This window comes from Amphiura filiformis, chromosome 15 (assembly GCF_039555335.1).
Source record: "Amphiura filiformis chromosome 15, Afil_fr2py, whole genome shotgun sequence".
Classification (NCBI taxonomy): Eukaryota; Metazoa; Echinodermata; class Ophiuroidea; order Amphilepidida; family Amphiuridae; genus Amphiura; species Amphiura filiformis.
In genome coordinates this window covers 48,696,490-48,722,280 of record NC_092642.1, presented here as the reverse complement: position 1 = coordinate 48,722,280, position 25,791 = coordinate 48,696,490, and the positions used below count along the sequence as shown (strand labels likewise).

At 42.4% G+C, this 25,791-nt stretch overlaps 3 protein-coding genes across 3 annotated transcripts in view; 1 reads left to right on the top strand and 2 right to left on the bottom strand.

Annotated features, from left to right (window-relative positions):
- LOC140171762 (proprotein convertase subtilisin/kexin type 6-like) overlaps nt 1-20,453 on the bottom strand; it is a 73,021-nt gene extending 52,568 nt beyond the window's left edge. The window contains exons 1-4 of the mRNA XM_072195082.1: nt 19,986-20,453; nt 5,730-5,834; nt 2,168-2,362; nt 51-179 (exon numbers count right to left, since the gene is read on the bottom strand). Of these exons, the coding sequence (XP_072051183.1) occupies nt 51-179; nt 2,168-2,362; nt 5,730-5,834; nt 19,986-20,150 (594 nt within the window). The 5' untranslated portion in view covers nt 20,151-20,453. The remainder of the gene's footprint in view (nt 1-50; nt 180-2,167; nt 2,363-5,729; nt 5,835-19,985) is intronic.
- Nucleotides 1-25,791, bottom strand: part of LOC140171766 (F-box/LRR-repeat protein 4-like) — a 238,554-nt gene that overhangs the window by 31,737 nt on the left and 181,026 nt on the right. The gene's annotated exons all lie outside the window — the stretch shown is intronic.
- Nucleotides 24,024-25,791, top strand: part of LOC140171761 (importin-11-like) — a 55,685-nt gene continuing 53,917 nt past the window's right edge. The window contains 1 exon segment of the mRNA XM_072195081.1: nt 24,024-24,096. The gene's annotated coding sequence lies outside the window, so the exon portion shown is untranslated.

Genomic DNA, 25,791 nt, shown 5'->3' with positions numbered 1-25,791 from the left:
TCACATTGAATTTCCAACTGATAACTTATTGAATAATAAGCAATACTTACAAAATTGAGCTTTAAGTCAGGATGATTTAATTCAATCCCATCATCTAAAATGGACACAACTACTCCAAGTCCTGTGTAGCCTAAGTCCCAAGCGCCCTCTACATTCATGGTTGGTGATCCCGATCGATCCTGTGATCAAAAAACAAACAAATGAACAAAAACAAAACACACTAGTGGCAAATGGTGGTCATAGACCACAAACCTAGCTGGGCGTGTTGGTGTTGTGGAGGTATCGGACTCCTGCAAAATGTTCCGAAAATGTTCCCCTGGTTATGAGGTTTGTTGTCACCGAGTTTGAGTCGCGTACTCCTTACAGATGTCCAGAAAATGTATTTCTAAGATTTGACCCCAGATGACCTTTGACCTGACCCCTCTGACCCCTGCATGATGTTCCATAATGTTCCCCAGGTCATAAGGATTGTTGCCACTGAGTTTGAGCCCCGTACCTCTTACAGATGTCCAGATAATGAAATTCTAAGATTTGGCCCCAGATGACCTTTGACCTGACCCCTGCAAAGTGTTCCAAATGTTCCCCTTGGCATTAAGCCCGTACCCCTTACAGATGTCCAGAAAATGCATTTCTAAAATGTGACCTCTGCATGACCTTTGACCTGACCCCTGCAAAATGTTCCTCTGGTCATGAGATTTGTTGTCACTGAGTTTGAGGCCCGTACCCCTTACAGATGTCCAGATAATGAAATTATAAGATTTGACCCCAGATAACCTTTGACATGACCCCTGCAAAATGTTCTCTTGGTCATGATATTTGTTGTCACTGAGTTTGAGCCCCATACCACTTACAGATGTCCAGATAATATAATTGTAAGATTTTACCCCTTTAATGACCTTTGACCCCAATTATGTGTGTAAGGTATGGGCACTGGGTAAAGGTGATGCACATGTGTAAGTGACGTCATTGTGCTTTGTAATATGTGGCAGAAGAAGCATTTTGAAGATATTTGGTTACATACCGAAAATGCCCCTTTAACGACCTTTGATCCCAATTCTGTTTGCACCATATGGGCACTAGATATAGGCGATACATATGTGCAAGTTACGTAATTGTAGGGTGTAACATGTAGGAGGAGAAGCATTTTGAAGTTTGTTGCCAGAAGAAGAAGAAGAAGAAGAAAGAAGAATCGGATAGCAAAACAGTACCTAGCTCGGGGGGTTGAAAACCCCCCAGCTAGGTAAAAATTTGCTATCAGTTATATCAGCATACAACATTCTTGATTTATCAAACTTTGGTGAAGTAGTAATCTGTTTTATAAACAAAAGGTTTATTTTTTACTACTGTGCACCAAGACTGCCCGATTCTCAGTGGGATACACTCAGCATTCATGTGTGTGCATGACTAAGTCAAAGGTCTTCGACATTATCTACAGTCTATGCATTTAACATGATCATGTGAGTACAGACTACAGAGACCTGTAGACTCATGCAGAGGCAGTTAGTCAATATCATGAAATTGGGACTTTCCTTTTACATTTTTATTACATAAAAGATGCATTTCCATTTTCTGATATAAGACAATTTCTGAAAAGTTATACCCTTACAGCTGATCTAGAATTAAAATTTTACTGCAATAATAGCATCAAATTCTACAATTAAATCTCATTCCATGGTTTCTTTACCCAGAAACAAGCTTCAAAATAACCAGGCACCCAGGAGTCATTTACCCAATGGTCATAACATTTTGGCTCCTGGTCCACACCAAAATCATATGAACCAGGTTCTACATTTTGTTTAATAGAGCCTGGTAGTTAAAGCAGGTTTTGTATTTAATGTGTAAATTTAAATGACTCTTTGCTCTTTAAAAATGGCTCCTGGTTCACTAGATAATCTCAGGACCAGGAGCTGCTTTTTCCCAATGTGTGGTTCCTGGTCCAGATCTGCTTATTTTGAGGCTTGCCCAGAAACCACATTCACAGTTCTTTGAAATCACTGCCAAAATGTCTAAATTTCTACAAATTGCATAGATTGGGGTTCCTCTACTGAATTCTGATAACATGTTACGAGTTCTCGAATTAAACTTTGATCAAAACTTTTCTTTCATTATTATTTCTTTACAAGCACCAAATATTTATTTTAAAGCAGAATATCCCTGAGATACTTACCATATACCACTGATCTTTAAAACTGGGATCATTTAGTGCTTTAGGATCCTTAATAACTTTGTCTAATTTCTTGCTTGCTCTGCTCTTTAATCCTTGCTGTAATGCCTCTACTCTTTGGATGGTACCTCTTTTTTCAACTTCTAGGAAGTCTCTTTTGACCCTTTTCTTTATGTGCTGTTGTTCCATCCACTCCACCTGAAAGATGAATAAAAATGTTGCTATAAGTATTATTATTATTAGTGGGAATAATTGTTTCAAATAAACAGGCCTGTGAGTGGGGTTTAAAAAAAAAGCAGAAATTTTACCCATCAGACTAAAAATTTAATGCTATTCGTGCATATTTCACCGAAAAAAATTAAATATTATAAGCTTGCATTTCATTACATAAATGTGAGCGTTGCTTAACAAAATTACGATATATGGTAGCCATAATGTATCTTCTCTAACTTAATTGCACATGATTTTTATGAAATCAAATGTCATACTTCTGATGGATGGTTTGGATAGAAAATCTCTTACACACTATCACGTATATGCCCACAGGGACCAGGGCACCATTTAACATCATTTGGATAGGTGCAGTTCTAAACAAACTTATTACACAATGAGATTTTGCAATGCAATTTGATGTCTGATGTGCTCTCATGTCCCACAAAAATACTGTCCAAACATTTATACCAGAGCCCTTAACAGCACGTAAATTATACAATTTGGTGATATTTTTGTAAAGCAAATGAATCTGTAAGAAACATTATGCACATAAACATCATGTAACCAGCGGTTTCCGGTGGTATCAAAATCTCAACTTTTTTTTGAGAAAAGTGGGGATGAAGCTGTGGATCACTAAATGCCCCTTTAAACATAACTACTTTTGTACATCATTTTATTCCATAATATTAAAGGTACTTCTGTTTGTGTGCAAACAATTGCTTGCTACCCTCCTTTTAAGGTTCCCCAAAACTTTTTGCCACCTCCCAATTTGCCCTCCATGAGGTACAAAATTATTGCATCACTAAAGTCATACACTTTTTCCCCTTTATCACATACTTTATAAATGCCTACAGGGACAATTCCAAAGTGGGAATGAAAATGGAGAAAGAATGAAAACATTTCTACATCATGGTGAACCAACATTTTGATACTGAATATTTAAAGTGCATTATATTATTATCTGGTGTAGACACAAAGTATAAATCATGTTACTGTCAGTGGTGGCGGAAGCATGAAAATTTAGGACGGGATTTTATTCCGGTTTTACTGGGACACTTGTGCGGGAAGTTCATGAACAAATTTTAATTCAAGGCTATTTTAGCAAAAATTTAGGTGAAGTTCCCTATTTGATGGGATAGTGCATGCAAAGTATCCAAAATTTAATTTTACCAGATTTTGCCCCAAAACAGTTTTTTTTTCTCGCTTAAAAAAAGAGGCCAAAAATTAAAAATGTTCGGATTGAAACGAAATTGGTCTCAAATTGCTTGTTATGTAAAAATAAGTTTCCCAAATGTCAAAAAATGCATATGAAACCAAAACACATGAATTGTGCCGCAAATAACACAACTGCATATCCTTAGCAGCCCTACAGTGTAAATTTGTGTACACAATACAATTTCAAGTGTGCAAGGCTAAATGTAGAAAACTTGCAAATGAAAAGTAGCATGAAATCAACCAAGTATGAAATATGAATTGCATCCAGTCAATTAACTACAACACAATAATATATCACTTGCAACAATTTCAAAACATTATGTGGGTAGATTTATTATTATGACATCCCTGTCTAGTTGTTAGTAACTTTTAATTTTGGGAAAGCTATCACAGGTCAATTTCAGTTCAGCATAATATGTGATGTGATCAAGCAAAATCAGTCCGAAGTCGGATATATTGATTTTTACTCTTCAGATATAGCCAAACAAAGACAAGAATTTCTTTTGTTGCATATTGTTTTGTTTTTCAACTGTTCATATTTTTGGAACTAAATGTTTAATTTCAATGGGGTTTTCTGCAAAATGTAGCTTTGCAGATACTTAATCATGTAAAAAACTGACAATTGAATATGCCCGACTTCATACTGATTTTGCTTGATCACACCACATATTTGAGTGATGATGATATTTACATCTAATAATATTTGGGGATATTTCATGAATATGACCACAATTTCCTGTACCGGTACTAAAAACAAAATTGGATGTTGTGGGTGGACTGATCCATCAGACTATGTAGGTAGGCCTATCCTATAATTAGCAATTGATACTTTTGAAAAGAAAATATTGAAATTCTAATAATCATTTAATGTGAATTTTACACAACACAGAGAATAATGTATCACTTTTAGGTCAAGTCGACAATTTATGGAGGCGTTTTTTTTAATAGAACATTTTACAATCCACTTTGTTTATGAAAGTCATCCTCCAAATTTTCCATTTTCTAAGATTAGATACATGAAAATTTGTGACGTTTTTGGACAATTGTAGATTTATAAATTGGATATTTTATTATGATTTCATTATATTGCTTGTAAACAAAATGTACGAGACAAAATCTTCTGAAAAATATTGTCATCATTTTTTCTCAAATAAATAAACCAAACCTGCTTGTAAAATGTACCAAATTTCATGAAAATCCAACAATCTTGACTAATTTGACTTCATATGATGAGCTTGGAATGATCAACCCACTCCTACCCTACACCGCCAAGTGAGTAACTTCTTTTCATATGCTTTTCATGAACACTTGCGCATGTGTACAAAGAGGAAAGCAGGGGAAATCAGATTATTATTAGAAAACATTTTTGTGCTCATTCCATAGACCTTAGTACTTCCATGGTTGGATCATGGAAACAAACTTGGTCTTTTTAAGCCTTATGTCATAGCATTGTTTGGTTCAATTAACCCTAACCCCCTAAGGGCTTTTCGGCGACGGGAAGGGAAAGAATAAAGAGAGAAAAGAAGGAAAGAAGTTGTTTGCTCTGGGTGGGATTCGAACCGAGACCCCTCGCATGCCAAGCACTCGGTCGGCGACACTTTGCCACAGGTCTTGGCTTCGCTGGCCAGTGAAACCGTGCCTGTATATCACTTAGGCGATTCGTCATCACACCACGTGGGATGCATGCACGAACAGCGCATATATCAAGTAGTATTTTGTAGTATTCAGGCGGGTTAGGATTAAGGAAGCCTATACTGAGTTTCGATAGTGGTAACCTAACCCTAACCCCTAAGGGCTTTTCGTGACGGGAAGGAAAGAAGGAAAGAATAAAGAGAGAAAAGAAGGAAAGAAGTTGTTTGCTCTGGGTGGGATTCGAACCCGAGACCCCTCGCATGCCAAGCACTCGGTCGGCGACACTTTGCCACAGGTCTTGGGCTTCGCTGACCAGCGAAACTGTGCCTGTATATCACTTAGGGCGATTGCCTCATCACCCCACGTGGGATGCATGCACGAACAGCGCATATAGAAAGTAGTATTTTGTAGTATTCAGGCGGGTTAGGGTTAAGAATTCATATAAACAGCACAAATTATTATGCAACAAGTTTGCCAAAATATAACAATTTTCTATCATTCTTACCATAGCTTCATTTTCTAGGAATGTATGTTCTCCTTCACTAGGCAATACGGATCTTCTTTGTATTCTGCTATGTTGAAACAAATAGTGATCTTGTAACTCCCCAATCTGAAATTAACATGGAAAATAAATAACTTTAATATCACTATTCACTACACATCAAAATCAGTGGCGGCAGTGCGGCACCAGAATTTTTCCGGGTGAGGGCAAAGGGGCAATGGGGACATTTTAAGGGCAACAGGTATGCTGGTGCCTGATCCATCCACAACCACACACATCCACAAAAACAAGGCAGTTTGGGAACCACTAGATCCCCACCCACTGAGTGGTGGATAAGTCTTTTTTTTTTTTTTTTCACAAGAATCATTACATTTGTGTTACCCATAATCTTACAATATGAAATTAGTTAATATTTTTCAACCTGATTTTTGGCATATTATAAATTTGTCCCAACTTACCCTTAAATGGAATCAGCCATATTTGTTTTGTTTGTAGGTCAACAGAGTAATTTTGACATGAAGTCACATGACTTTATGTCCACAATAGAATTTTATGTTAAAAGATGGGTGACCTGATCGACAACCTCATCCCCCTACCTTTTCTATCAAAAAGGTGATTTTGGTATCAGAAGAAATTCATATTTTTCTCATAATCCCAGTTAAATTTTCTTTTATATGTTATGAACGAAAAAGTGATAATGAATCTCCAAATTATCGCACATACCATTCTATGGGTATGGGTCATTGTGAAACACATTTTTTATGGGTCATTGTGAAGCACGTTTTTACTTCATTGTGAAACACGTTTTTACTTCTATAATATCAAAATGGCTAGCGAAATTTACCTCAAAATTTAGCAACTGGATTGTTTTGGTACAGGCCTCAATGTGAAAACAAAATATGAAAAAATCTGACCACCTACATTTAAAATGGACAGAAAGCCTTCCGGCAGTTATATTGATTTCAACATTTCGGATTTACAAAGAATAACAAAATTAAAACTTGACGGAAATTGTATGGCTTTAAAGAATTATTCACAAATGAACCCTTTCAAGTGTTATTCCATTCACGATCAATTGTTTGTACCTTTATGCATCAAATGATTACTGTAAACGTGAAAATATCTGTGTGTGTAAATTTTTGCATTTTGCTAAATTTAAGCTTTCATGATCTGTTTATAATTTTGCGATTTTGAGCTTCATTACATAGGCATACGTACAAAAATAGCACATTCGCGTGTTTTTAAATTTGCGCTAGTTCAATTGTGCGCGTAAAGCGCAAAAATTAACGTAGCGCAAAAATTTCCACATTTACAGTGGACCAGGTTTTCTGAATATTGCACTATATTTAGTTTGTATTCACTTTTAACTGAAACATACTACAAATTTGTAAAGGCACAAAAGCAAGCTGTCAAATCAAAACCTTTCAAATCAAAGCAAATAAAGTCTGCTGAGTAATGAACCATGTCTCAACTATGATGCTGAAAGTGTCTAAGTATCCAATGACCTTCCTCTCCCATTGTTCAAACTTGGCATTCTCTATGGCTGCACCCTAACTAGCTCTGCAATGATTGTATTCAAATATACATTGTGGTATTGTTGAAGGCCTACATGATTCAGATTACATTGCACACATGTGTATGTGCAATAGGCCTTCTATGATTAAAAGTGGACATTTTTGCACCAGTTAGGCCAAAAAATATATACTACGGTAGTACATACATGTAGTATATACGTTTTGGTCACACCCCCGCCTATGCGTCGAACAACTGGATACAATGACAACGTATGGAAAAATATATTTTTGTAAACAATTTGAGGTCATTATCAAATTGATATTTTGTACAATTTGTACAGCTATCGAATCTACCCTATAACATACCTGTATGTAAAAAGTGCCCTTAAATACTGGACATCACCAATATATTTATGACAAATTTGTGTCCAGAACACGAAAAGTGTCCAGACCTCACGCTTGCTCTCTCGGCTACAACAATGGCGTAAAGCAGATGACGTACATGTATTTACCAACTCTGATGATGCGTAATGACCTGACCTTGTCAGACCGATGAGTTACATAGGTTTGATCCACCAGTCCCGTTACTGCTTACGCACGGTCATTTTATTCCGCCATGTTTATTGTTTCGAGATCTGGGCCAAGGAACTTAGGCTACACAACGTGCACAGCTCTGACAATTTCCCACAATGCCTTGCGCATTTCCAGAAGAAGGCCTGGCGATTTCCCACATTTCCGGTAAAATTGTAAACAACACGCATTTTACATCAAACAGCTGCAAGAGTAAAACGTTCTGAAGGATCGGTAATGATTAACAGCTGGTCTGGTGTATTTGAAGTTCATATTGAAGTTTGTAAGTTTGTGACTTTGTATGTTATGTGCAATAGATATTACAGGAAGCTTAAATTGGCACGCTTTCCTGCAATATGTCTGTCGCTTACGAAAGTTATTTGGAGTTCAGGGCACGTCACACCGAGTGTGACGTGACCGCGCTGGGCATAACCCCCACCCACCCACATACAACAGATTGCTTGCTAAATGGTCCTTACAGCTATGCTGATGGCCTACAAAAAGTTTCTGTAGAATGTCACTTTAGAATGTCTTGTGATGCGACATATTTCCACAAAATAACTCACATGACATGTGATGGCCTATAAATAAATTGTTTCTTTAGACCACATGTAACAGAAAACTTATCTTATCACTTGTTACTTATTCTCCAGAGAGATTATGTTGATTCAAATTCAAGTAAGTTTGTATTCACTCTTACATTGAAGAAACATAACATAACTGGGTTTGTGTGCTTTCAGAAATGTATGAAGTAAGTGCTAAAACTTCTTATTTATTCACACATAAATAATAGTATGTATACATTTTTGGAAAGGGTATCTAGAGGAATCTTAATATGCATAGATTTGGTGTAAAAACAATGTATTTTTTTGAAAACAGATTAAGACTACTTGCCCATCATGCATTGCATACCCTAACAATTTCATATATTAACACTGATTTGTATTAATTTGTGCAAAATTGGTAAGATTATATCTAACTGATCTTTTCAGTCAGCATACTCCTTTTCTTCCTCCTCAAGTGGACTACTTTCTTTGGATTGCAATTAAAATGCACAACAAAGGCACATGGAAAAGCAGTCTAGAAACTGGATTACTAGCTAGAGTGGTTACTGCTCTGCTGAACCATGTGGCTTCCACAGTATTGTAATATACCACTGTCACATGCTTCGGACTTTTCCTCTTTCATGTGACTCCACCCGGGGTTACCAAAATATGAATACTGGTACTGACCCGGGTCTTAAAAGGAATATTGCTCTTTCATTTGACACCACTCGGGAGGGAGGGGGGCATTTTGAGATAAAGAATATTGACTTGGGTCTTATAATTATAATGAGTGTCACCCCTGGGTGGGGATATATTCCTTACTTTTCTCTTTCATTTAACACTACTCCAAGGGGGTCATACCTTCTTGGCAATCCTAGGTTCCAGGATCTTGCATACATGTAGGTAAAATGGTGCACGTTAAGCCCGTGCGACAATACTCAAATTGAGGTATGCACATACATGTATAATGTATAAGGAAGAAGAATAATAATTAGAGGTATGAAAGGATCTTATACGAGTATTGACCCAGGTCTTATGAGGAGTATCAACCGGTTCAACCCCAGTAGGGAAATTATTATGCCTCCACCAGAGGTATGTTTCATGGTTATCCATCCGTCATTAATTGGTTGCAAGTGCCATATCTGGGAACTGGTAGATCTATAGTGATGTGACAAGGTGAAGGGGTGGCAATTTGCAGTCTTCAAATTCCATGTTTTCCTCACAAAATATGGTAATAGGTAGCTAATTTGCATAATTTTTGCATATCAAGCTAAATACTCTTATGCACAGATTCAAATGGGTTACAGTGATGAGACTTGGTGGGGAGTTGCACAGCCAGAGGTTCTTGACCTGATTTTCAGCAAAAATGTCAAGGTCGTTTTGGGGTCATTCAGGGTCACCCACAGTCATATCGCCATGATTGCAGGTTCATTAAATTTTGTGGGAACAACCACCAAAACAAACAGTCGAGAACTGCAAAATTCTAGTTTTTATTATATTTTTTACTTTTTTTCTTTCAAATGATACCACTCGGGGAAGGGATCATACCTTCTTGGCATTTCGAGACATGAAAGGACCCATATGAATATAATTCACCTGGTTCTTATAATGAGTGTCACCCTGGGTTGGGTACATATTTTTAACACGGTATATTCTTTCCTTTTTCTCTTTCATGTGACACCACTCGGGGGTCTTACCTTATGTCCACTAAAGACCAAACAGTTGCCATGTAAGATAGTAAATTTTAATTTACGATCTTACATGGCAACTTACTTAAAAGTAAGTAAGGAAGAAAGTCTCAATATTTCATGGTTCAGCAAAAATTTGATATTTGATTAATTGTGACGTGTCATGTCAAAAGGAGACACTTTTGGGCAGGATAGTAAATGGAGAAATAGCCAAAAATTTGCCTGGGGATGATTTTTTCACAATTTGGGTTTGTTTTTGCGAATTTGTGATGTTGTTAGTAATGTTTAAAATATTGTCTGAGAGTTTCAGACCGGAATATAACTGTCATCTTGTATTTTTTAAGACATTTTTCTAGGTAATTCCTACTCTGAACATTGTCAATAATATTTTAAAAGGCCGATATCTCAATTTCTAATTTTATAATACCATAACTTACGAACTCAATATCTTCCCTTAGGAATGTCTAATTTCGTTGGGGAAAACGGCATTGTGCAGCAAAATATTTCTATATTTAAGATATGTAAAAACCTCAAAATTTATAACCTGCTCAAAAGTGTCTCCTTTTGACATGACACGTCACAATTATCCACGCATTGTTATTTTCTGAGTAGAATCTTGGAACACGAAAATAAACATGGCGCGAAAATGTCTGCTTTTACAGTACCAGTTGACTCGGTAGTCTAGTGAAAACATGGAGTTGATCATTTTTGCCAAAGCCAGATTCTGAAAATATAGCAAAAGGTTAGCTTGGATGCAAGCTTGTACGGTATGGTAGCTTTTAAAAATATGTCCAGAATATAGGAAGCTTCAAGATACATGAGCCACATACTATAGTTCACCAATGACACTCGTAAAAAACAAAAGGGGATCCAGGCCAAACTTCAAGGGGCCATTTTTTAAACACATGGCCTAAAAGTTTTTGCATGGCCATAACAGATTATGATGATGGAATTTCATCAAAATCTGAGAGGCTCACCTGGATCCCTGGTTTATAATTTGACATGGAATGATCCTTCTTCTTGTTTCTAACTATGATGAAGTTGAGTACGGTACTGTACCGTACCAAAACTACCAAAGCCAAATTTTTGCTTGGACTTTGAATGTGGGTCTCATAACATAAAAAATGTATGTTTCATGGCTGTATAAAATAAAAAATTTACAATTCATGAATGTTTCAACTGTCACTGTCAACAAGGTCAACCTTTGGAAAGAGAGTGACCTGTCTCCATGTCTCAGATGCATGAGACCATACATGTAGACAATGTGACTTTTGAGTCATATGGGCACCAGGGCAGGGGTCACGACCCCCATGCCCATAGAATGACAAAAACACACTCATGACATAGTTGAATAAATTATAACAAACTTTGGATGCTCACAAATCCCAACTTTAAAAGGAAAGCAGAGTACAAATGTACATCTGAAAATATTTTAAAGTTATAGGTAAAAAAAAGGTAGTTTGCTTGTCCTTCACAACTTTTTCAGAATTGGGTCGGCCGTTCAGGATTTTTTTTCTTTTCGTAGCCAAAACATGACTGTATGCCTTTAATTGGCCTATTTTATAAATAGGCCATACATGTAGTAGTGAATTGGGATATTTCTCTAGTATTGTCATGATGGGTCATTCTTCGGTATTAAGGTGCCCAATTGCAGTCCCGCCACTTTCAGGAGTCATAACTACGAAACATGATGTAGCCAGAGGTTTACAGTGGTATAAAAATCTCAATTTTTTTTTTTAAGTGGGGGGATGATGCTGTGGTCCGGGGTACTCAAGTTTGGTTTTGGTAGGGACGTGCGCTGAGATTTTGGAAGTAGACCCATAAATATACCAATTTTTCAAGAAATTTGGACCCATTGATATACCAAAAGACAAAATTTTCGGCCGAATTTACCCAAAATTGTCTTAGTTTTTACCCAGAGGATGTTTAAAGACATTCCCACAACCCAATGGGGTTTCTGACCTTGTATGTCTGGCTTTTGTACACATATGGTACAGTTGATCATGCCTTGCATTGGAATTGTGTGCAAATATTAGTCCCAAACAGAAATGTTTGGTAGACTCATAACCGGTGCGATCTTACCTTTCCGATGTTGATTAAGATACTTCTTGCATCGATCCCGAGATGCGGAAAAAACCAATAGTCATTTTGTCCCACATAAATGAATAAATAACAAAGACCCCCGATCCCCAAGTGGACTCACCCAAAAGGTGACGTCACACCATCTGATAAATCCCTTATCCGACTTGGGATCCCTACCGGACCAAACTTGTAGGGGTGGCGGGTCCGGGATAATCAACATCGGAAAGGTAAGATCGCACGGTTATGAGTCTACCAAACATTTCTGTTTGGGACTAGACTCAGTACACCGGTCGATCTTACCGTTCCGATGTTGATTAAGATACTTCTTGCATCAACATCTGAAAGATCGATCTAGCAAGTAACCGACGGATGGAGGTACAAGATTGGTCAGCATCTGATCAGGGATCGGGAGCGGTGCGATGGTTTTCGCGAGGTCAGAAATATTTTCCCCCAACGGTCGGGAAAACAAGAAAGACCACGCGATCACAGACATAAACCTCCTTACTTAATAAGTTTGGTGGTTAAGAATAGCGACACTGGTTCTTACCATGCTGAGTATTCTGTATAGTCTGAAAACCTGGTACCCGTACACCACCGTATTATGATCGCCCGAACAATGTCGGTAAACCTCCCGCCCGTCTCTGATTACTAACGTAAACGGAAGTATCGTGAGAGAAAGGCGAAGGTGGCTTTAGGGACACCGCCTGCTAGATCTCCTCAAGGGACAACCGAACGGTATACCCAAGATGATGAGATAGCTCGTGTCGAGTGGGTCGTGGGACGCTTGAAACCTTCGCGATTCCCGGACTCCACCAACACCTGGACCAGCCATTGCGACAGCGGCTGGGCGAAAGGCTCTGTAAGGGTGATGAATGCGGTCGTGAGTCCCTCGCAAGGCTTGTGTTCGGAAGAAATAGTGCTGCAGCGCCTTATCGGACACCCCAGCCTATCTTTGGCTTCAGCGAACCTTGCCCAACCCTGGGGATTGGAGAGGGGCGAATGTCGGTATGCACCGCGCTCGTTCAGTAGCCACGAGAACAGAGCGCCCGAAACAGTGTCGCTCCAGTGTTTGTGAACACGGAAGCTAACCTCGAGACCGTGTGCAACTCAGCACCGCCGTCCGAAGCCAACGCCAAACCGGAAAGCCATCTTGAGAGTTACGTATTTAAGCGTCGCTTTTGACGGAAGGTCAAAAGGGTGACCCTTAAAGTAATCTAAGACTGTGTTGGGATCCCTTAGGAGGATCACTTTCCTTTTTGGTAGACACTCGTTGAACATACCGTCGAGGCGTAGACTAATAAGGTAACCATCGGCTATGATAGTCGACCCGTCTCGAAACCTCGGTGAATGGAGAGGACAGCTGACTTATAGCTGGCCCCAGTGGCCCGCTGAAGTCTTGCTTGGAACTTTTCTGTCAGAAACTCCGGAACTAGCAGCACAGAGGCTCTAGCGGGAGAGCTATTTGTCTCATTGCACCAAGCGTAGTATGGAGCCAGACTCTGGCTATACGCACGGAGGGTAGACTTCCGTCTAGCCCGGCGATGAGAAAAACAGCTTCTGATGAAAAGTATCCCTCCGCTGCGCGTTCCCTGGTAAGGGCCATGCAGCTAACTGCAGGTGCTCTAGTGATAGACGGGGTACCTCCGCTCCGGGCATCCGGAGTAGATCTGGTACCTCGGGGAGTGCCAGCGGCCTTGCCGCTAGCAGAATGACAATGCAGTCTTCCCACCCGATCTTGGCCACCACCCTCATGAGTAGTGAGATCGGAGGGACTGCATAAGCTGTCATCCTCCCCAGTCTATGGACAGAGCGTCCACGGTGAATGCTTGGGGTCCGCGACCCTTGAGCAGTACACCGGCAGTGGATGATTGCGATGAGATGCGAACAGATCTTTCGAGGGGTGGTACATCCCTTGAAGATCGTCTGAGCGACCTGCGAACAAGGGACCATTCTGCTGGTCCCGACACCCTTCCTCGTGACAGATTGTGCGGCGAGGATGCTGGTGACGCCCGCGGATGTGTATCGCTCTCATCGTAATCTGTCTGAACTTGCACCACCCTATCAGGTGTCGTGCATGCAGGCTCAATCGTGGTGGCCCGGAGTCCCCTTGTCTGTTGGGGTAGGCTACCACGGTTGTGTTATCCGTCAGGACAACGGTATGTGATTCCACGATCACCTCCTCGTAAGCGAGGGAGGTTGATGTGAAACTCTGTCTCTATGGCCACCATAGGCCCGAGGCGGAGTCTCCGTGGATGTGGACCCCCAGCCCGTTTTGGCGCTTTATGGTCGTCACTACGTGACATACCGGGGTGCAGGAAACCTGACACCCTGGGTCAAATTGGGCTGATGGGTCCACCACCAGAGTTCTCTCGCGATCTCCGACAGCGGAACCGCGAGGGATATTGGTGACGACTGGGCCTGCAAGCAGGCTAGAAGGTGTAGTTGGGTAAGCCTAGCGTAGAACCGGCAGCACAGTACGAGGTCTACCATACTGGCCATTAGGCCTACCACCTTCATCCATGCCACAGCGGGTTTTGCCGAGACTCGCCAAGAGTCAGGCACACCGCACCATGTTAAATCACCCGCTCGGGTGAGAGCACCGCTTGAACCCCTCCGTGAGGTGATCTGAGCCCCTACAAATAGTGGTGTCTGCGTCGGGACCACGCTGGACTTTTTGAGCTGATCAAAAATCCAGGGTCCGCACCCTACGGACTATCAACCCCATGAGACCCGTAGTCTTCAGTGGAGTGCGTCCGTATATGAGCCAAGCGTCCAGGTAGCAACTGATGTTGACACCCCTGTGCTTCAGATGCGCTGCCACCGCTCTGACCAAGAGTGTAAACACCCTGGGAGAGATGGACAGGCGGATGGCGGTATCAAAACTGGTAATTTTGATCCTGTACCTAGAAGCGCAGATGCCTCCGATCTTGAGAGGCGATTGGCATATGCAGATAGGCGTCCGAGAGATCTAGCGATGCTGTTCCCATACCCCTGATGGGGCAGGCTAGCACCGAGGCGAGAGTCCCCATTCTGAACCTCTTGGGCCTGAAGAACTTGTTCAACAGCCTGCGGTTCCGGATGGGGCCCCCGTCGCCGGTCTTCCTTGGAGCCAATGGCTCCAAGATCACCCGTAGAACGGGGGGTAGACCGGGACAATCGCCCGCTTCGTGAGAAGCTGTGTGATCCCTGTCAGTAGTGCCCGGCGCTGGGGGCCGTCTGACGGCACTACTGTGGACCTCTGAAATGTGCAGGCGAATGTGGGGAGACTGGGTTGCCAGTCTGTAACCCCCACTCACCACTGACCATACCCAGGCGCTCAAAGAGATGGTTTCCCACCTCTGGGCGAAAGCCATAAGCGGTCGTCCACTGGGAGATCCCCTGTGGAAAAACGCTGAGCCCCCAGGAATGCTCTGCCTAGCTTCCCTTGGAAGAGCGTTTGCTCTTCTTGGGGCTTGCCAGCTGTTCCTGTGCTACCCTTGCGCCTCCCAGAAATGGGTGCTGCAGAGGTAGTGGGCTCGGCCGACTTCTTCAGAGTGCTCCCGTTGGTAGCTTCTTTGCACGGTCCTCCACCGTAGCGCAGAAGCATCCAAAGAGAAAAAGGACCCTGCCTTTCCATCGCGTTGAGCGATTGGAGTGGCAGGCCCCACCCACCGGCGCTGAGTGGACAGTACACCCTATGGGCTAGGCCCATGGAGCTCTCGTTGAGGCTAGCTGTTAGCACCGCTAATAGGCTCACCTCGCGGAAGAGCTCAGATGTTGTCTGGCGTGATACGCTTGAGCGACATCTGGGTCCTCTCGGATCCCCTCAGGTAGGTCCCGTGGTCCTCCGTGTTACACGCAGAGAAGCGTGCAAGCAGCGGCGTCATAGCTCTACTGAGCTCGACAGCCCACGATATCTACCCGTGAGGTTTGCGGGAATGAGAGTGCAGGCGTCCCCTGTGAGGAAGCAGCAGCTGAGCATCCTACTGAAAGGATCCCCTGGTCCTCCTCCATGGACTCCCCCTTAGGGGGGTGTCCGGAGGAAGATCAGTGCTGTTGCTCCCCTCGCGGGGCAGCGGGGGAAGGAGATTGTAGTGATGTCACTACCGTACTCAGCTTCCGACTCCTTTCCCTCGCCCACAGTATCCGTATCATGCTCCGATGATGGCGGTAACTGAGGACGGGCATCTGAAAGCGGGTAAGAAGGCATAACCACTGTGTGGCTCGCCGACTACCTGCCAGCAGAAGAGGGAGTACTCCCGCAAGACCCTGAGGTATCCGCCATGGCACCACTGGGTCCGCATGCTCTCGCAGCCGTCGTCCTAGCGCTAGCAGCACGGGGCCTACCCTGATCAAGATCTGGGTTAGCCCCATGCCGGCTGGCCTGGTCAACAGCTGATATTGGTACTGCGTGGCCATCGCTAGGCGACACTTGCCACGGTGCTAGGCCGTGGAAGAAACACCATGCGACGGGTACCACGGGGCATACCCAGCCGGCAGCTGACCCTGAAAGGATCCGCCACCAGGGTAACCCCATGGTACTGCAGTACCAGCACCGCCTCCCCCCCCTGTTGCCACAGAGACTGTGGCGACTAAGGCGGGTGCTGCGGTACCGGTGCGGTATCAGCGTGGGTACCCGTGAGGGTTCCCAAATGTGGACCGCTGTACCCTCGCCACACTGCGTTCCCTGTTTGGGGGATCAAGCTGTGTGCTGGCGTGGTATCGGCGCGGTACTAGCATGGGTACCCGTGAGGGTTCCGGCTGTACCGCTGTATGCGTGGTTCCAGCGTAGGTGCCCGTGAGGGCTCCGGCTGTGTACCACTGTACCCATGCCTCACTGCGTTCCCCGCAAGGGGATCAAGCGATGTGTATGGGTACCCGCTATACCGGCTGTCCCTTGGCTAGAGGGAGCTTGCCTAGTACCACGGGGAGCTGAGCGTGCATACCCCCGATCAATCGCCTCGCCACCTGAATAGGCAGCGTCAATCAATGGAGCTATGCTCTGTTGATTTGACAGTGATCGATCAAGAGAGGGTAATTGACCCATTGACGGTAATGGATCACCCACGCTCCGCTGGCTCTCGAGGACATAAGTGGGTTGCTGATCAGCTAGGCTGTTCAAGCTACTTACTCTACCCTCTAGAGCTTCGCCCAAGGTCGCTGTGTGTGGCGGACCACTCACGGCAGCTATGGGCGGGTGCATAGCGGCTACCACTGAAGTCAAGCCGTAGCTCGTCTTTGTAGCTGCCACCGCATGCAACCCCTGAATAATCGCCAGCCAGTCCCTGTGGACAGCCAGCAGCTATTCTAGGGCCCAGGGTATCACTCGGCGGTCCCGCCATGGAACGCTGCTGTGTGACAACCCCAGTTGGTTCTGCTAAGACTACCCCCACAGCGTTAGCCGCGGTATCGTCTCTGCTGAACCCATGCATGCTAGGGTTCAACCCAGGCAAGCCCGGGGTACCCTTGCATGCTGCCCGTCGCTGGCTACTACTGTGGCTGTTTGAGCCCGTAGATATGCCTGCAACAGACGGGTGTCCTCCTGCTAAAAACCCGTGAGGATTTTTCGCTAGAGGACTGGTATCCTCCTGCTACAAAACCCGCTAGGGTTTTCGCTGGTGGTTACCGCTCTGCTGCCTGCTACTTTGCTCCGACGTATAGTCAGTGCTTTCGCTGGCTGCTGAGCCTTTGGACGCGCTAGCCGTCCCCGAAGGAACCGCCTGCTTGTCCGGGGACCGGAGCCCCCTTAAGCAGACCTGCCATGACCCATTGGGGCTGTCACCGCAGCGATCTACGTAGCGACTGGTATCCTCCTCCTGCAAAACCCGCTAGGGTTTCCGTTGGTGGTTACCGCTCTGCTGCCTGCTACTTTGCTCGAAGTATAGTCAGTGCTTTCGCTGGCTGCTGAGCCTTTGGGCGCTTAGCAGTCCCGAAGGAACCGCCTGCTTGTCCGGGGACCGGAGCCCCCTTAAGCAGACCTGCCATGACCCATAGGGGCTGTCACAGCAGAATCTACCGTATCGACCTTACCAGTGCCCTTGGTAGATTTCTTCTTCGTCTTATGGCGATGGCGGAGCTATCCCAATCGTCAAGCTGGAACTCGGAGAGTCCTAAGCAAAAGAAAGACATCTAGAAGATCGTGAGCACTCCCTGTGGGTGAAACAGAGCGGTGTGGGTCCCACTCCGTCACCAGGGAAGGGCAAGCCCGACAGGGCGAGGCAAAGCGAGGAGAAAGGGAGGGGGCACTACCCCCCCCCCAACACGCGACTCAAGCCCAGTAAGCAAACCTGAGCACGGAGGCTGGTCGCTAACGTTAGTGGTAAAGTAAGGACTGGCTAACTTTATTACTAAAATGTCAGGCGGGTCCCTACCAATCCCCACCGTATGAATATCTGATTAACTTTCGTCTTATCGGACGGTAATGAAGACATAACGATAGAGTAATCACCCTAACATAGCAACAATAACCTACCGTACATGAAATACAATGTGTATGTACAAACATCTATTGTAACTTACAGGCTGCAATGGTTGTTTTACGTGGGAAACAAAATGAATGGGCGTCAACGGCGGCCATTTTGAATTGCTCGTGTGTCCCGTATACAAACGGAGGCACGATATGTAGCTAAGTTTTGGATTGTTTTTTGTCACTTTTTCGCTAGAAAATGCCGTCAAAACTATCCTCAGCCGAACAATACCGGTTTGGTTTTACCTAAGGTGTGAAACTACAACCGTATATCTCGCCTTGGTCGAGAAAAGATACACAGTGCTATGAACAATCGATAGGCACGTCTGTGTCAGTCGGAGACCAAGGAGGATAAGGGACGATCAGATGGTGTGACGTCACCTTTTGGGTGAGTCCACCTGGGGATCGGGGTCTTTGTTATTTATTCATTTATGTGGGACAAAATGACTATTGGTTTTTCCGCATCTCGGGATCGATGCAAGAAGTATCTTAATCAACATCGGAAATGGTAAGATCGACCGGTGTACTGAGTCCTGGTGTTTTCATCCTATTATTTAACATTCATAACATCGAGACTTAGGAATAAAATTAATGCAGTGGGACAATATGAATGTTTCCTGTAAGAAAATCAAATATCAGTCCTAAGTCTCAACTATTAGCTCGTTGGCTGCAGTTTTAAAATGACCATTTTGTGTGTGTGGCAATGGGGACTTTGCCTTTAAAATTAGGTTATATTGATCAAATTTCCCAATCATAATGCATTGTAGGAATGCCTTTAAGCCTCCTCTGGTTTTTACCAATTTTCCCAAAATTTTGGGAAAATTATGCAAATTTTGGCTAGATTAAGGAAAAATTGGGCTGTTTTCCGAAAAAATTGAGAAAATTTTGAAAAAAAGGACCCATTCATATATATACCAAAATAGGCTTTGAAAAAGGGGTCATTGATATACCAGAAGGCTGAAAATGCTACCCATGTTTGCGTGCACGTCCCGTATGGTCATTTGTACCAGTACCCCGGTGCTGTGGATCACGAAATGCCCTTTTAAAGTGTGTAGACGCTCTAATTTAAAACAAAAACCTTTTCAGGATGTCAAAAAAGTTGAAAGAAAAAAATGCTTTTTCTAGAATTACCAAAATTAGGGTCGGTATTCACTTATACAGTGTAGTGACAAAAAACACCTTGTTTTCCCATATTATTAGGGTCGGTCGGAAGAGGACAAGCAAATGAACTTTTTTTTTGGTGCTAGCTGGAAGACTTGAACTTGAATGCAAGCACGCAGCTTTTAAATTCAAATTACGCAATATTTTTCAACTCATCATGCCCCTGCAGATTTATACATGGGGTACCATACATTACATAATTCCTAATCCAATCAGTATAAATTCAATGATTCAAGCATTCTTGACAAGATTACCTGTCCTTTGTTGACATAGCCGTACTTGACCGCTAATTCATCAGCTACCGACCTTCCTCCACGAATATGAACCGCAAATTCATCTGTGTAAACTTTCTCAGTTATCACAAAAGTTAATAAATAAGAAAAACATAAACATAAGAAAGTTTTCTTTAAGAATTCCATTTTATAAGTCTACTTCTAGCCCGTCAGGAAGTGATTGGAAACCGTAAGCTTGTGTGATGCTGCTGGCTGTTGTTGTGATGTATTTATCGTCAGCAAATAGGTGAAGTTTCCGTCAACTTTTTTTCTCTTATGAACTTTATTCCAAACTATTTCCCCCCAAGATTGATGCACAGTTTGTCCTCCTGAGATGGCTTCGTCACCTAAACTGCATCTTGTGATACAAAATCATCGTCATCTTTCTAAATTATTGAGTTTAAACTTTAAAAGTCCTCCTACACTTTGCAGACAAATAGTTGGTACAGAATCGCTTATCGCTGTCGTAATTTCGGATGTGAACTTTGACCTCCGCTAGCTGACGAATATCGGCGAATTAAAGGGCTTCTTGGTGGTTTAGCACTGCTTCTCATTCTCAGTTCCCGTCTTGAGCTACAGGTACTTAATTTCTGACTAAATTACTAATTTGCTACATTTTTAAGTTAAAAAAGGTCTTCGGAAAAGAAAAAAAATAAAGTGTTCCCTAAAAGTAACTGCATATGCATCCCATGAAAAAAAAATGTGATAATTGCAAAATCAGTTTGAACTTGGAAATAGGGTACCTGCAGGTAATATGGGACCATTAAGGACGTTTAGCTTATGTGCATAAAAACTATAGAAGATATGCCCAAAAGAGATTGTTATGATGAACAACCTGTCCTTTAAGATTAATAAAACAGGCAATGTTATCTTGTTTTTATGTTTGTTTGGACGCTATGACGTCAAAATGACGTCATCGTCAAGTGTCCCATATTACCTGCATGTGCAGGTAATATGGGACACTGTGTTATCTCTATGGTGAAAATCAAAATGTTCAGAAAATCACTCTTTTGTTCTAAAAACATTTTTGTTACATGATTTTGAATGTTAAATGCAAATTTCAACAAGAAAATTCAATTTTCTAAATAATTTTGCTTTTCGCATTGACAATGCACACAATTTCCTATGTGTCCCATATTACCTGCACCCATTCAGTTGAAAATCAGACAAAATAATCATTTATAAAAGGAAAGTGCCACTTTTACCTGGAATTTTACCTGCTGATAAGCTTAACCCATCACCTAAAGATCATAAAAGTGACAAATGCACCCTCAGTACCAGAGTATTTGGATACACAATCATAAAATGTGGCGTCATTGATTTTATATCAGGCCAAAAAACGACGTAAATTTTTGGGCAATTTCACTCTTTTGACATTGATTTCCAAGAGTTTGATACACAGACTCCAAAACTGCATTTCTAGAAGCACAATTGATGTCTCTAAACACTTAACAAATCAACTTAAAGTGTGTACCTTCTCTAAGCTACTTTTTGTTAAAATGAAAACAGGTGTCCCATATTACCTGCTGTCCCATATTACCTGCAGCTACCCTATCAAATTTTCAGTTTCTTACAGGATAGCAAAAAGCATTAAATTAAAAAACCTGGAATCTACAGAAAACCCCATTGAAATTGAACCAGTTCCATAGATATGAGCAATTGAAGAGTTTCCAAAACAAGAGGAATGAAAAAACAAACACTTTGACCCCCGGGGTTGACACCACCACGCCACCTTAGGCCTATGGACATGATGGATGTCAAAACTTTCTTGACCCCTCCCTTTTCCCCAAGAGGAATGAAAAAACTTTTTTGACCCCTCCCCCTCTTTGGAAGGTCAAAACTTTGTTGACCCTCACAATCAAATCACAAAATCACAATCAAATCACAAAATCAAAGGTAAAACAAAATATGATGTAAGATACAAAATGATGCAGTAGGCCTACATTTGTAAAATATAAATGGACAGTCCTGGCTCACAAGCAAAAAAATATGTAAAAAAGATTACAGATCAAATTAGATAGATGACTCATTGCTGTTCAAATGGATTCATAGTATAAGGGTCTGGATAAGGGCCACGTCCCGATACGGCGGGTCCCCGGTAAGGGGCCTTTGGGCGGGCTTTTGGGTGATATGTATTCCTAATAAGGAATCAGTCCCCCCGGTCAGTCCCATTTACAAGAAACAATATTGAATGAACGCTTGAAAGGGACGACATTTTATATTATACATCAATTTTAAAGAATTCCATTAGTGGCGTAGATTTCTTTTTGACATTGATTGGGGGATGGGGTTGGAAAATTTTTCTTGAAATCACTATGATGAATCCGGCACCTTTTGGCGACAGATTAAGTTTATGATACAAATGCGTGCGATTTTGAAGCTAAACTGATGAAATATTGTGCAAAAGTGGAATAAATTCGTGTGTAGTGCGAAAAAATTGGGGCTTTGGGGGCTAAAATGGCCAAATATATATGAGGTTGGTCGGAAACCCACATACAGGCGTCAACATTGGGGGGATGATTGTAAAAAAAAAAAAAAAAAATATGGACTATCTATCCCCCCTGGCAAAATATTGGGGTTGGGGGATTTATCCCCCGGGAGGGCACTCCAACTTTGGAGGTGACGCGTATGTAGGGCTGTTAAGACCCCTTTTTCAGCATCGCTGTCACCCAAAGACCCCATATTTTTTGCGAACACATGCTCTGTCACCCAAAGACCCCTTATTTTTCCATTTGATCTGTCACCCAAAGACCCTTACAAGTTCAATTTGAACAGCAACTTTCATTTATCACTGATTTTGTTACTTATTTTGAAAAAACAATGAAATTTGAAGCCATTTAGAACTAGAAATTCGATTTTCGAGGTTTTTGCGGCGCTGTTTCGGCTCTCACCCAAAGATTCCATTTAAAAAAGGTCATGTTCTCACCCAATGACCCCCGGCAATGACCCCATATTTTTTACATTTTGCTCTCACCGAATGCCAAAAATCATGCTCTCACCAGGCAATGACCCCATATTTTTTACATTTTGCTCTCACCCAATGCCCCTTAGTGCGAAAGTGCCATATTGAAGTGCCCCCCCCCCCCCTGCGCGGGATTTATCCCCCTATCCCCCGGGATCTACGCCTATGTCCATTTTCCAAATATATCTTGTCATCTTCCTTTAAAGGCCCTTTCAGTGATTTCACAGGAACATTAAAAAAATGGAAATTTGTCAGAGTTGCTTAGAAATAAAGAATAAGTCTACAGAATTTCATTAAACCACTTTTCCCTGAATACATCGACAAATTAGTCAAAAACAGAAGTTTTAGAAAGGTTTTCTACTTCAACTCAGATCGACTCGAGAAAATCGAGATTTTCGTACAGTGCGCCACCAATCGACTGGAAAAACTTCCTAGTCCAGTGTTTCTAACACGGGGAAGTAGAGTCTAAATTGATTTAAAACAGACGCTTAATTTTTGTAGTAGAAAACAAAATAAGCAATTAAAGGTCACCGAGGCAAACTAACGGTCAATTCAAATATGAAAAACAGTTAAAATTGTGTATTTTGTTTAAAATAGTAGCTACTGATGTAATAAGTAGTAGAAACAATACATAACGCGTGTTGGTACGTGGAGAGTGAGCTTCTTTCGATCTCGAGTCGGACTTTTGTACTGTCAGTATCAAAAGTCCAGAATCATGCAAATGCTTTATTTTGTCTAAAATACACGGCTTTCGACCGAACCACTAGCAGGCTATGTTAGCACATCTATGCCAATTACAAAGGTACCAAAATCTGAATTTTGATGATTTTTACGATCGTCCGGATGAGCAAATCACTGAATGGGCCTTTAATAGAGGATTACTTATTAGTGAAATAAATTATGTGTGTGGGAAAAAAAACTCGTTCAATGTCGGGAGGCAAAAAAATATTCATCAATAAAAAAGGAATGTGCCCCTTTAAAATGACGGCTCCCACAACTTTTTGGTGCTGCAAAATATAACGGAATCACATCCCAATGGCAACTTACATGACGTGATTCGTGATTTCGACGGGTCGTCAGACCGAAAATAATTAACTATTTTATCAAGTCCCCAAACTGCGTAAAGTAAAGGTAAGTTGAAAAATCACTTTGCAGAAGTCATATTACAATCGACTGATTTTCAAATAAAAATTTGGTCCGTCTTACATAGCCATATCAAGACAGTGACTGCATCTCTCGATCCCGCCGGCTCTCTGACTGACTTGACTTTTCTACATACATACATGTTCTAGACTCGCTTTAGTACGAGGAACCCATACCGTACTTAGCTCTGCTGGTACGGTATGGGTTGATCCGGGGGGTTGATCTGTATGCAGAAAGCGAGTGCAACGTAATTTCAATTAGAGCAATTAATAAACAGTACAAGGGCAAGGCTCCAGAAGCTTAAAGGAGTATTTCGTGATCCTAGCATCCTCTGGATCTGGATCTGGACATTATCCTCTGAATAAACGGGTACCCGCATCGCATCAGAGTTGGTACAAACCAATGACCTATGACTGGATATGGCGAAATTTAGTTGAGGTAGTCCCTAACGGCGGTCTTGAAGTTTTTGTAGTCTGGTATGTCTAATATGTCGTGGGGCAGTCCGTTCCAGTGTGGTATTGTCCATGGAAAAAAGCTGTTTTGCGTGAGGTCGCTGAGTTGACTCTAATTTGCATGTATGAAGATGGGTGGTGTCGTCTGGTCATTCGTGTTGGTCGGGTGAGGTGGTCCTGCCAGTCTATGTCGCATTGAGATTGTGTGTAATTCTGTACATCAAGCTAAGTCTGGTAATAAGGCGACAGGTATCCAAACTTGGCCATTCAAGTTGGTTGAGCATCTGCGTAACACTTGCTTCTCTGGAGTAGTTGTTGTAGCACAACCTAGCAGCTGACCTCTGTATCATGTCTAGCTGGTGTCTCTCTTCATTTGTGGAAGGGATCCAAGCTGCCGACCCATAAGTCAGTTTGGGTTGAATGAGCGACAAATAGAGGCGAGACTTGATGTATGTAGGACAGGCTTTGAAGTTCCTTCTGATGACACCCAGGATCTTCTTACAGCTGTTTGTGACTTCAGAGATATGCTCTTTCCAACGTGGATTGTCACAAAACTTCAGACCAAGGTACGGATGAGAATGTGTTGCCTCAAGAGTTTTTTGGCACAATGTGTATGGGGAAATTTTGATGGTTTTCTTGGTTGTGAAGTTCATTTTGAAACATTTATCGGTATTGAACGTCATCTGCCAGTCTTGACTCCAACGAGATATGCGTCAAGATCTGTTTGAAGGATGATCTGGTCTTCTACAGAGTTGATCTCTCGATAGATGAATGCATCATCGGCAAAAGTCTGGTCTTTGTACCAGCACTCACACAGCTAGGCAAGTCATTGATGAAAACTAGGAAGCTCATCGGCCCAATAACAGTGCCCTGTGGCACGCTGGAATCTACCTCTGCTGCAGTAGACTGAATACCATCGAGGACGACACACTGTTTCCTCTTGGTTAGGAAGATCTCAATCCACTTGAGTATATTCCCGGTGACTCCATAATGATGGAATTTTTTTAAAAGGCGCTTATGTGGAACTCGGTCGAATGCCTTGGAGAAATCCAATAATATGGCATCGACCTGACGACCCCTGTCCATGGATTCAGCGATATCTGTCGTAGTAAGGACAAGTTGCGTATCACATCCTCTTTTTTAGTTCCAGTAACTGTAACTCGTCGTACCTAGATCCGTTGATGTCATTATGTTTATGATAAAGACTGAAGTCTTGCTGGCAGGACTACCT